The sequence below is a fragment of the Simochromis diagramma genome, unplaced genomic scaffold (assembly GCF_900408965.1).
Source record: "Simochromis diagramma unplaced genomic scaffold, fSimDia1.1 OVJJ01000131.1, whole genome shotgun sequence".
In the NCBI taxonomy this organism is placed as follows: Eukaryota; Metazoa; Chordata; class Actinopteri; order Cichliformes; family Cichlidae; genus Simochromis; species Simochromis diagramma.
In genome coordinates this window covers 7,546,693-7,558,993 of record NW_024387200.1, presented here as the reverse complement: position 1 = coordinate 7,558,993, position 12,301 = coordinate 7,546,693, and the positions used below count along the sequence as shown (strand labels likewise).

Here is a 12,301-nt window from a genome sequence, read left to right as displayed (position 1 = left end):
TCCATAAACAGTAGAAAACTGGTCATTTTAACTCATTGGTAGGGTGTATATTGATTATGTCATAATATACAAACCTCCAGGGGACTAAGATGTTCCTTCAGGCTTATAGAGGGAGACTTTTTGCATTATATTAAGAAAGATATAATGTTTATTTAGAGCCGATATAACCTGGAAGAAGGTGACTTTATTTCCATTCATTTAATATATGCTAAAAATATTTTTTAGAGCTGTTAAGTTGTGTCGTGCATCGCTTTGATGGCTGGCTGTTGTCTTGGTAACCTTTTAATATACTTACTACCAGCTCATATGATCACCAATGAGTGATACTGTGGACAGTTCAATTGCTACCCTGGATGTTGATCAAATATTTTTGCGTTCTGCCCACTTTGTGTTTGACTGTGATTTAGATTGTTTGACTTGAAGTCGCCAGATGTCATTCATTTTCTCTGGTCAGCCGCCACTTTGCTGTAAATTTTTTCCAGTGTGGATGCATCTGTAGCGCGAACATTAACCTTATTCCTGCAGATGTGTTGCTGTAATTTAGATTATCTTTAGATTATCTTCCCTCAAATGAACCCCAAAGATTATCAAACTGTGATAATTTGTCTTTCTTTCATTTTTCTCTCTTTTTTTTGGAACAAATTTTGCATCTCTAAGGATTTGTTATCATGATTTTAGATTGAAAACACCCATATTTTCATTGGTCGTTATTTAACATTGATTACAGTTCAACCGTTTAGTTTCTGCAATACAGATTTTTTTTTTTCTGTTAATGGTTTGTCTTATATTGAATTAGTGAAACTTGAATAGATGCAATTTGTTTATAACTATTTGGTTTAAAAAAACATAATTATATTTGGCTGTATACACAAACTATATATAATTTATGTGGAGCAAATTCTAATATGTAATACATGTGAAATGGCATGCAGTACCTAGATGAGGAGTATTTGGTCAAATCCAGCATGATGAGGAGAGGGGGAGGGGAAAAAAAACAAGCGGTGCAGAAGGAATTGGGGAGGCAACAGTCTTTCTTCTGTTTGCAACACACATGCATGCAAACTGTATACTCGGCTGGAGACTGCCCAGCATGGTGAAACACACTCAAGATACTTCTTAGACTTGCTGTGTGTGTGTGTGTGTGTGTGTGTGTGTGTGTGTGTGTGGTGTGTGTGTGTGTGTGTGTGTGTGTGTGTGTGTGTGTGTGTGTGTGTGTGTGTGTGTGTGTGTGTGTGTGTGTGTGTGTGTGTGTGTGTGTGTGTGTGTGTGTGTGTGTGTGTCCCAGCATGCTGCTATATAAAACGGCTCCCTGAACTACTCTCCTTCATTAGTCAAGTTGTAAAAACCACACCCCACTCTACACAATATGCTTAATGAAACATTTGACATTTAGCAGATGATTATGTTGATGCTTATTCGTTATATTACCAAGAGCTACACGAGAAGACTAATTATTATTGTCATGCCTTTACAATATATTAAGCTAAGTGCAGCATCTAAATTAGTGGCACAATAAAAACAATCTGTGTAAGTTATTGTTCGCATAGATAAAACAAACCTCACACAGTTGTTTTACAAATGTCATTGGTTTTCCTTTAAGACGGGCAGTTTCCTCTTCTGTAGCAATTGTTGATATCTACTCGTATAAGAGAGCCAGTTTCAACACTTCACCCATGCTGTGTTTATTTCCAAATGAAAACAAAACTCTTTGACTATTGCTGAGGAATAAATTCATCTTGCTGAGAAGTAACATGATTATCTTGGTTGGCTAACAGCATGTATCGCTCTCACATTTATTTAGAGTCTCTGCAGTCAATGGTGAGTGTGCTGTCTCAAGTGGAATCGCAGGGTGATGTTGGTGTGAATCCAGCAGCAGCTGCAGCCTCTGCAGGCTTGGGATCAGGGATTGATCCTGTAAGTAAAATAATCTGTTAATGTGTTTTCTTGCTTTTTTTTTTTTTTTTTTCTTCTTTAGTTCAATGTTGATATAAAACTAAATCATAAAGTTTAGTTTAAAATCTGTATTTACAAGAGTCCTAACTGCTGTCTCTTGGCTGCTGTGCTTTATATGAAATGTGGAACATGAGAAACATCAAAGGTGGATGTGAGATATCAGTCAGATGTAAACAAAAACTCAGAGCAGCAGTTTATTAAATGGTTTGCAAAACGCATGGCTTTGTCTGGAGGGGATCACTGCATGTGTTTAATACAGAGCCAGTGTATGTTAGTAAAAGTGGAAGTAGCTACTGTGACAGGTCTAACTGATTTGTGGATTGATGTTTTGAAGGCTTTGCCCTAGCATCTAGGGCATCTACCCTAGCATCTGACTATAAATCAAAGGACTTTCATACTCGTATAGAAGCAATTTGTCCACGACATGGTATCAATGCCTGAAAGGGATCAGGGTGTGGAACAGTTGCATCTTCAGGTACAGAGTAGCATTATAGCATTTGAGCTAGCTGGTTAGTATTGTAACTTCAGGAGATATATCTGGAACAGTTTAGATAACTGTAGACATAGCTTTTAACCCTCTCAAGGCAGGCATTGTCGATTTGCAACACTTAAAAACTAACAACCTGATTACCCCACATACATATTTTATGAGTTTTTCTTACTCAGAAGTACCACTGCAGGACTTGGCTGTGCATTAACAACAAAAAGTTTAATTTGAGCCTGAGAGGGTTAATTAAAAAACATCAGGACTTTATTATCTAATGCATCTGGGATGCATTTAGGAAACCTGAATAAAGAAACCCATATTCATTCATGCTTTCCTTTTAATGATGTAAAAAAACAGACATACAAGATTTTTTTTTTTTTTAAAGTCTTCCACTGTTTCCTGGCTTCTGCAGTTCTTAACCTTATTGCCATCGGTGTTACTCAGTCATCTGTTTTGTCTTCTTCATTTAATTTCTATCATTCTTCCTACTGAGACTGTTCTACTCTCTGATATAGCTGGGTCATAATGACACATGCAGCTCTAAACAGTGTTTCAAATATGGCAAATCATGACTTTCTAATGTCAACACATTAAATTTAGTTGGGAACAATAATAAACCACTCAGAAACTGCTTCTACGACATGCATGTGTACTTGGATGTCACCTGTAAATATTGGATGGTACCAGACAAGAGCCTGCTCAAACTAGCTTTTAAAATGTAAAGTACCTAAGCTGTTGGAGCACCACAGAGCAGCGATGAATCCCTGGATATGTTCTCCTTTACTTTACTGTGTTTCCTGTTACTGAAGCTCAGAAAAGGGAACTTGTTACAGCTCAAATACGGCTGAGTTCCTAAATAAAACATCAAGCTGCAAGTAGTGCTGCATCCCAACATGGTTCTCCACACAAATGGCCAAATTGAGCTTGCATTGAGCTGCATGTAGTATGCAGTAGTTAAACTGCCCAACAGATGTCCAAAATGCTACTCAAACCGAATTCTCTTTTTGCACAAATATTTATAAACTTATTTTGAATTGTGTTGCCGTTGCCTGATAAAATGGCTAATTAACCGTGTATGTGAATTGCCACATCTAGAAGAAAGAAGGAATGAACACTATTCAGTGGAGTGTGAAATGTGCATTGGTTAGGTAATGCATTGCTTAAGAATATTATTATTATTATTATTAATAATAATAATAATGGATTGCATTTATATAGCGCTTTTCGAAACCCTCAAAGCGCTTTACAATTCCACTATTCATGGAATAGTGGAATTCCTAATTGGAATATTAGGTGCCAGATTATGCACAGTGAGGGTGTTTTAATGGTTCAGTGGTTACAGTGTACACCAAATGCATGCCTATACATTTCTGGACAATATTTGGGGTTTTCAGTAAATGGCCACAATGGATTCATGTAGAAATTTAAAAAAAAAAAAAAAAAAAAAGCTGACAGTGAAACATTTGTATAATGGAATCAAATGTCTAAAAACAATAAAGAAATATGAGCACTTGTGGAATGTTTGTATATTTTAGAACCAGATTTTGTTTGATTTTTTTCTCATTTTACACATAAAATGTTTTATAAAAAACGAGATTTCAAAACTATGTTAAGCAACAACAACAAAACTTTCATGCACAAGTATGAAATAAGATAAATAGGCCTGCAACAGGCCTGTCTAGTGTATATCCATACTTTCACCCAGTTGTAGGCTCTAACGACAATAAATTGTACAAGTCAAAGATAATGTCAGTATTACTAGCTGCCTTGGCTAAATAATTTTTTCTTCTGCTGTATCTTATGGTTGCACATTTTGTTTCTTGGTGTTTTATTGATTTGCCTTCTCAAAATTACCTTTTTTTGCAAACTGTTCTTTTAAATCCTGTGAGTCATTAACAGCACTTACTAGCCAGGTTCAATAATATCATGATTCAGTGCCTAAATGTGAAATGAGGTATACTCACTCTTGTGTATCACTGTCCTCTCTGCTGTGGCTCTCTGAGCTTTTGTAGCTCCCTGGTTAGGAGATTTGGAACGGAGTCACACTGTAGCCTCAAGACAAACATCACAACCGTGTCCTCGGCTGACGTTTGTGTGTGTCTGTGTGTGTCTGTGTGTAGTTCTGCCCACACATGCTCTGCTAGTTGCATTTGTGCCTTTGTCCTTGTCATGCTAAGAGGTACACACACTGCTTAAGTTATCAGCTGTGCTGCTTCTGTATTGCTGGCATGCCATGGAGCTCAATCTGTATACAGGTCTGATAGCCCAAAATATTATTTGTTGTAACATTTATGTAGGCAAAGCAATATACCAGAGGCATAGCAAGGTTAAAATATAGAGGTTTTTATTCTAGTTTAGTGCCATGTTCATTCGACAGTAGTAATTATGGTAGTGTCATTGAAATATCTTGGTTCATACAGAGACGTGTTTCTATGTTGTTTTCTAAATGGGGTGAAAAAGAGGAGAAAGCACTTTTTTCATAATGCAATTCAAACTCCAGGTTTCAAGGTTAATCTTTCTAACGCTTCCATAAAGCAGACAGAAATAGAACTCTATTATATTGAAATGTATTTATTATGTTTATTGTGTGAGCCATATATTTTTGTTCTTGCACTTTTTACTAAAGTAGGTTGGCCTTATTCAAAACTCAATAGTCTTTAGTTATCTTATATTAGGCCATAGTGCAGCCCTGTTCTGTTTCATTCTGACTGCAAGAGACTGTATGAAATAACTGGATATCCATCGCACACATGCACAGGGATGAAGACGTAATGCCGTCAAAATTACATATGTGAGCTAAGTGGTGCAAGCAACCTGATGAGGTATCTGGCTTTTTAACAGGCGTGCACAATGAGGCTGCAGGCGTGCTGCTAGAAGCCCTGTCCCAGTGAAAGGATATATGGCGGTGTGACAGTCGACCTGTTTGGTGTCTCAACATTTCCAAAGCAATCTACTGTTCTTCTCTCCCTTAAAACCAACTAGGCTACCAGAGCACACACTGGCACACCCCTGGCCAGATTGCCTGCTGTATGTCTTCTCTTGCTTCCTTTGCTCATGCACTTCACAGGATAGAGGGATACATACTGACCAGGGAGGGTTTGGTTCCCAGTGATCCCACTGAGTTTTGATGTCCTATCTCAGCTGCAGGGGTGTGTTTTTTCTTCCACACTCAGATCTCCTTCATCTATATGTATGGTCACTGAAGGGCTGGGCAAACCTTTGAGTTCTTGTGAGGAAACCCGGGCCCAGACCATATTAAATAATTGGGCATCATCAGTTAGGGTATTGTATTACCAATAGGTGAAAGCTCATTTCCAGCTGATGTAAAGATCAACATGTGGTCCCTTAGCAGTGCTCTAAGCTTGTATTTCCAAATGTTACTGAACCATCGGCGCCTGTCTCAGCCCATCATGTTGTGGTGGATAATTGTTATGTTGGGTGTCATCCTCTGGTGGGTCATTTTCTGAATGGTGCTCTTTGCCTTTGGCCACAACATGCTGTCACTTCCTTCATGGAAAACACAATTGTTCTGGAAGCTTCGTCTTCTCCATCCTTTGAACCCCTCGAGGGGAGTTACCAGAGATGGTTATCTGGTAAGACTGCCTTTCTTCTCACTGTTGCATCAACAAAGCATGTAACTGAACTTCATGTCCTGTCTGCTGCCATGGACTGTTTGTGTTGTCATCCTAATGGGCGTGGGATTGCTTTGTTGCTCATCACTTCTTTTCTTTCCAGAATGCTGTCCACCTGTCATATCTATTATTTTGTCTGCCTTTGGCACTCAGAGAGGGGGCAGAGGACCTGTGTTCTAATGTCAACTTTGCCCTTTTCAGGCTGTAAGACTGTAGATTGGCACGAATGCTGAGTTCTATAACTGATGCATTCTTTGTCCGTTATGGGCACAGGAAGGGAACCCCTTTCACACTCGGTTGTTGATACCACTTCAGGAGCTTAAAGACTTTGAGGTTTCCAAATTCTGTGCCGCTGTTGGTTGGGCTTCCTCCTTTGCCTGCTTCTACAGGGGTAATATGGCTACCCACCCCTTTTCCCTGCAGTCTGAGCTTGTGGTGAGTGGAGATCCCCTCTGACTTTGTGGGTATGAGTCATCCAGGTATTTCATGCCGTCTCTTGCAGTCAGGAACAATGGAATGAAACAAGAGTTAAAACTGTAACTAAGGGTATATGAATTCTGGTTGACCGCCAGAGTTATTGTAGGAATTTTGATGATTGCTGGGTGCATGTGTCACCCAAGACACACATGTGACTTTCTTGGTATTGTATTGACCTCTCTCCACATGCAAGGTGGATATCAAGGTATTTCATGGCTGCCATTCAGTCTTAGTTACATTCATACTCTTGTTTTAAATCCTCTCGTCTTGAGACAACAGCATTTGTGTCCCTGGGATGATCACATTATTCTCCTTCTCCTTTAATACATAAAAAGCTAAGTGTAGGGAAGAAAAAAAAAACCTGTCACAAGGTAGTGAACTCCTAGTGCCGGTCCCAATCTGGGATAAATGTGAGGATTGTGCCAGGAAGAGTGAAAAGTCTGTGCCAACCCAAATATGTGGATCCATCTGCTGATAACTGTTTGGGCAATAATGAAGCAACTGCAAGTACTCCTTTAGTTTTAGGTTGGTGTACTTTATCAGAAATTGGCAACAATAGTTTTAATATAAGGAGTACAAGTATTATAAAAATGCCCATAAAGTGCGCTTTATTATTCGTGTAACTTTAGTGTTATATTGATATATTTAGCAACATGGTTTTGCATGACTAACAAAAATATCTGAAAAAACAATAGGACAAATGCAAAAATCTCAATCATGACCTAAAATGTGCATCAGTTTCAGGTGGAGGTGAAACAGTTGTTATGGATTTATCAAACAGAATTAACAGAGTACTGTGTATCGTATGTGTGTATGTATATATGTGTTTTTGATCAACTAACTGAGTAACAATTAAAATTTTATCACCAGTCTGACTCTTCATTGGAAAAGCAATAATTAATATATGAGGAAAAAGTGGCAAAATATCAGCAAGCTTAATTTGAAGTTACATATTTGTACACTGAATAATAGATGGAAAGAAGAGAAACAAAAACATAGATCTGCAGCGTGTGGAGCAGACAGTAAATGAGTGAAGATAGACCGGATAACAAAGCTGTCCTTTTGCTTTAAACCTTTTTTTTTCCCTCTCCCATATCATCTCACTCAAGTAACTGACTAACTTGACTTACTCCTACACAAGCCACTACTGCTTTTTATCCCCGCTCCTCAACTGCAGCTTTAATCTCGCCGTGTGCATGCAGGAGAGCAGGCACTAATAATATTCCCAAGTACTGGGAAGCTGGAATTGGTCTGAAAACACACAATTCCCCACATCTGCATTTAAATGCAGTTTTAATTAAAAACGGCTCTCCAGAGGCCAGGTTTTATGATGTCTTTCGATCAGCTGAGAGGTGATATTATGCAGAGTGTGAATCGCACCATTCTGCCAAGCAATATTGTTTCGAACAATAGCTGTCTTATTTACAGCACAGTGGCTGTAAACATGACAAATGAGTAACTGCAGTACTGCTGTGACTGTAATGTTGCCAGAGATGTATATTTATAGTGCGCTTTAACTGGATTTCTTGTACGTCTTAATAATACTCGCTAACATGAAGGAGTCAGCGGGACCGTTTCACCCCCTTTCCTGCTCTGTTTGAGTCAGACACTTAATACAGTTGGTGCTCTTATGTGTCGCGTACTAGTGCTTCAGTACAATGATAAACAACATTCATATTACACAGAAAGCTGCTTCTGAGAACCCCGAGGACCTTCATGCTTTTCCTGGAATATGTTTTATCCTTCAGTTAAAAATACATTTTTAAGCAGTTTCGAGTTTATAGGATGCACTCAAGCATATTTAAATTTGACAATATTATGCTGACAAATAAAATATTTATTTAATCAGACCTCAGTTTCTAGGATTGAGAAATGGCATTTTTATCAAGGCCTTAAAATTCTGAATTTATTATTTTTATTTTTTGCACCATCCTTTCAAAAGATATTTCTTCTTTTGGTGGTTTCATGATGAGTTTCAGTCAGGCCGCAGAAAATTATTCAGATATGCTATATTCATAAAACTTCTACCAGTAACAACCTCCTACCAACCTCAGCCAGGAATTAACGAGGGCTTTAAAATATTTACAATACCGCTGAGGCCTTTAAAAGACATTTGTGACTTTGTCATTAACACTCGATTACTGCGATGGCGTGTTCAGGAGTTTCGGTTCATTTTCCGGCTGCTCGTTAAGAGAAGTGCAAGCACAAATTTAACATGGCTCAATTTCTGGCCTCCCTGCGCTGGCCACCGTTCAAGACCGGGATTGTTTTGGACTGATTGTGCTGATCGCTCACAAAGCTCTGCCTGGTGCGACACAGGAGTACATTTCTGAACTGCTGATTCCTTTCAACTCTGAGGTCCCACGAGTCCTCAAACTACCTCCCTCACAGATCACAGCCAAATCAAATATGTGATCATCTGGGGAGAATCTTTTTATATCTTCTGATGCCGTCTCCTTTTGTAATATTTTATTAGCATTTATGCATACTTTTGTTTTCTACGTGGTTCTTGTATATTAAAGAATAAGTTCAGCAAAATCTTTTAAGACAGCAGTCAGGCTTTGGTGTGGACACCTCTTTTTCAGACCTGATGATAAACTCTTTAATGCGCTTGTGATGTGATGGGTGATTAAATCTAATCAAGTCAGAGTCAGATGAGCGAAGAGGAAACGATCCACAGTAACGATTAACTGTAAAATTTCTTTGTGTTACTCTAGACAGCGACTCACTGCTTAACAACAGCGGAGGGTGATTAACAAAAAAAGAGTCTTTCTAACAAATTTCCTTCTAACTTTGGAAGATATGCACTCACTTGTTTACACTGGATGTCTGCAGCCTAATTGTTGTCAGATTGAATAAATTTTTGAAAGAGGGAGGGGTGCATTTAAAGATTTATCACCGGCACCTGAAGCGAAGCAACAGATCTTCTCATAAGCCGGCATTTCATCTGCTCCTCAGTGTTTTCTTAAATGATCGTGTTCATTTCAGCGTCCTAAAAAAATACATGTAACCATTTAGAAATGCCTTTTCTCTTGGTGTGTCTGCAGTTCCATTACATGGTGTACTGACACTGACGGATTCACTCTAAATGTTTGCTTGATCCTTCTTACCGAGTAGCTGTGAGGCTAAACCATTATGGTGTGATTTTTGTGATGCAACTTGTTTTCTCTCTTTAAATTACACCTTTTTTTTGTTTTAATCCCCTTTCTGTTTTCTCTTCTTTCTCTTCTCAGACTAAAGCAGTGGGACAAAAACTTCCTCCAACCACTTTCAGCTTCAACCACACCCAGTGTATCCTGTATGCGCTGGGTGTCGGCATGTCCACCAAGGACCCAGACCATCTGAGGTGTGATTCTGCATGTGTTTGTGTTATTGACTGTAGTTTCCTCAGTAGTTGTGAAAAGGCAAATTACATGAAATTAGACAGAAAATAATGCTAATCATGGCTTCAATCATTACTGTTACCTTGACCTGCATGGAGGGGGGGGGAAATGCGCTGGATTCCATCCACGCTGAAACGCCTGTGCAGCCATCTGTGCTGTTATTTTTATCTGTCAGCAACCTATTCCTACAGAGGTATGCTGTTTCACTGAGCACTAACACTTGCGTTTTAATGTAGGTTCCTGTATGAAGGCCATCCGGACTTCAGCTGCCTCCCCACCTTCGGGGTCATTCCCTCCCAGGCAGCTATGATGGATGGTGGTCTGAGCTCAGTCCCTGGACTCAACATAGATTTTACCCAGGTTAGAAAACGTGCATGTTGATGTCTGCTGTGTCTGTATTTGTCCTTGTGTGCAGCTGAGTTTGACTTTTGTTGTTGTTGTTGTTGTTGTACGTACATGTTCGTATCGTACAGGATGTTTTTAATTATGCTAATGCATCCCATCGGCGGTTACGCTTGCATCTCTTTGTCGCATCTTTGCAGCAAGAACGTGAGGGAGCGATACAAGGACGGATAAGCCGGAGCTGCCGAATGAGAAATGCTTAACACCCCAACATCAGTCTTAAGCGATGTCAGTTAGCTGTGATGCGCCAAACAGCTTAATCACCTGGCCTTTTATATATTTAGATTCCTAACTTTGTTAATAGAGCTGATGATTTATCATCTTCGTCCTATTAGCAGCACCACTCACTGGCGTTTGTTCTTTCTTTGCATTGTTTGCACAATAACGCACCACATAGCTGTCGACAAATGTGTGTATGTTTTAAAAACAAACTTTGTGAGACGCTTCAACACATTAGCGTTAAGTTATCCCATATATTCAAATGTGTTGTCACACCCGGGGTGATGGCGCATTGTTTGCATCTCGCCGTCTGACTGTGTTCTGTTTTATTATCTGTTGATCCATATGCACAAACACTACAAAGTAAGCGCCGTAAGAATCAACTGTCACACGGAGGTGAGGAGTTTATGCATCACGCCACTTGATTATAAAAGCTCTTAGTTCCTCCAGAAGCTTCCTCTCTAGTTTCCTCAAGGCAAGTTCATGGATTTAAAAGATCATGGCAGAGAGAGGGGGCGGGGGCAGTGACAGTTTCTGAGTATTGGGAGGAGAGGAAATACGAGGAAGCACAAGCTGGCATTAAAGAGAGGGGGGAAAAAAGCACCCCTGTTATAACACTTTACAAAGTCTTGCTTAAAACAGTAACTGAGGCTTTATGCCTCTTATAATTATATGTCGCAACTGCTATATTCATTTTTCTTTTTGTTTGTTTGTTTTCTAGGTGTTGCATGGGGAGCAGTACTTGGAGCTTTACAAACCTCTGCCAACTTCAGGTATTTTCCCTCTGATAATTCTGCAGAAAGAATTTTTTATTTTATTATTTTTTTTAATTGCTGGAGAAATTCTGGGAGATGAAGCAGCTTGTTTACAGCTGCTGACTCTGGCAGCTGCCGCTGCTGCCTTCTTGCAGAACTTGCTCACAGCTGCGATGGCGGGCTCTCTGTCCTTGCAGCTGGCTTGCAGCTCTCGAAGCTGGCAGCGGCGTGGAGCTTTGACCTGCCCAGGGTTGGGAGCATGTTTGTAGCTGAAAGCGCATAAGAGACAGAGCGTGAAAGTTGTGTACGGTTTTTGTTTTTTTATAACTTGGCATTTCTGATCATGTGAGGCATTTTGCCGTAGGCCAGATGTGTCCATTCTGTAGCTTTTACAGTTGTTACAGTCTCATTACAAAATATTATTAGATTCAGTTATTTTGGCCATGCCTGCAAATGTTTGTTTGATGTAAAAAAACACAAGCAAAGCTCAAGGTTGTCCAGACATGGAATCTACAAAGTTTGGTTAAAAACTTCATGAAACGTGAAAACAAAACGTGTCAATCTGCCCACTGAATCCATAAAAGACTGGAAAAATTAACTTACTGAGATTATAACTAAAGTATTTTATAGAGCGCTTCCTTGTGGCTCCATGGTGTACTGGTTGACACATTTGCTTTTCACAAGCAAGATCCCTGGTTTTAGACTGGGAGGAAACACAGCCAGCCTTGGGGGCTCAGAAGCTAGTGTACTCCCACTGCCAGTCTCAAGCCTGATAAAAAGGAGTGTTGCATCAGCATCCAGCATAAAATCGGTGCCAAATCAAACATGTGGATCCAGCCACTGTGAAAAATGAGGGAGCAGCCGGCGTTGTTGTGATTTAGAATTGAATATCTACTCCAAACATTTATTTCTTTTAGCGTTTAAACATTTCTGTTTATTAAAAGCACTTTTAGAGCCTTTCTGTGTCACTTTAGCCTAAATCACACTGCAGTG

The 12,301-nt window shown here is 39.5% G+C and overlaps 1 protein-coding gene across 2 annotated transcripts in view; it reads left to right on the top strand.

The window, feature by feature from the left end:
- The window catches only part of hsd17b4 (hydroxysteroid (17-beta) dehydrogenase 4), a 33,393-nt gene that overhangs the window by 13,022 nt on the left and 8,070 nt on the right, over nt 1–12,301 (top strand). For both annotated transcript variants that reach the window (XM_040050311.1, XM_040050310.1), the window contains 4 exons: nt 1,802–1,914; nt 9,783–9,895; nt 10,169–10,292; nt 11,275–11,326. In XM_040050311.1, the coding sequence (XP_039906245.1) occupies nt 1,802–1,914; nt 9,783–9,895; nt 10,169–10,292; nt 11,275–11,326 (402 nt within the window). The remainder of the gene's footprint in view (nt 1–1,801; nt 1,915–9,782; nt 9,896–10,168; nt 10,293–11,274; nt 11,327–12,301) is intronic.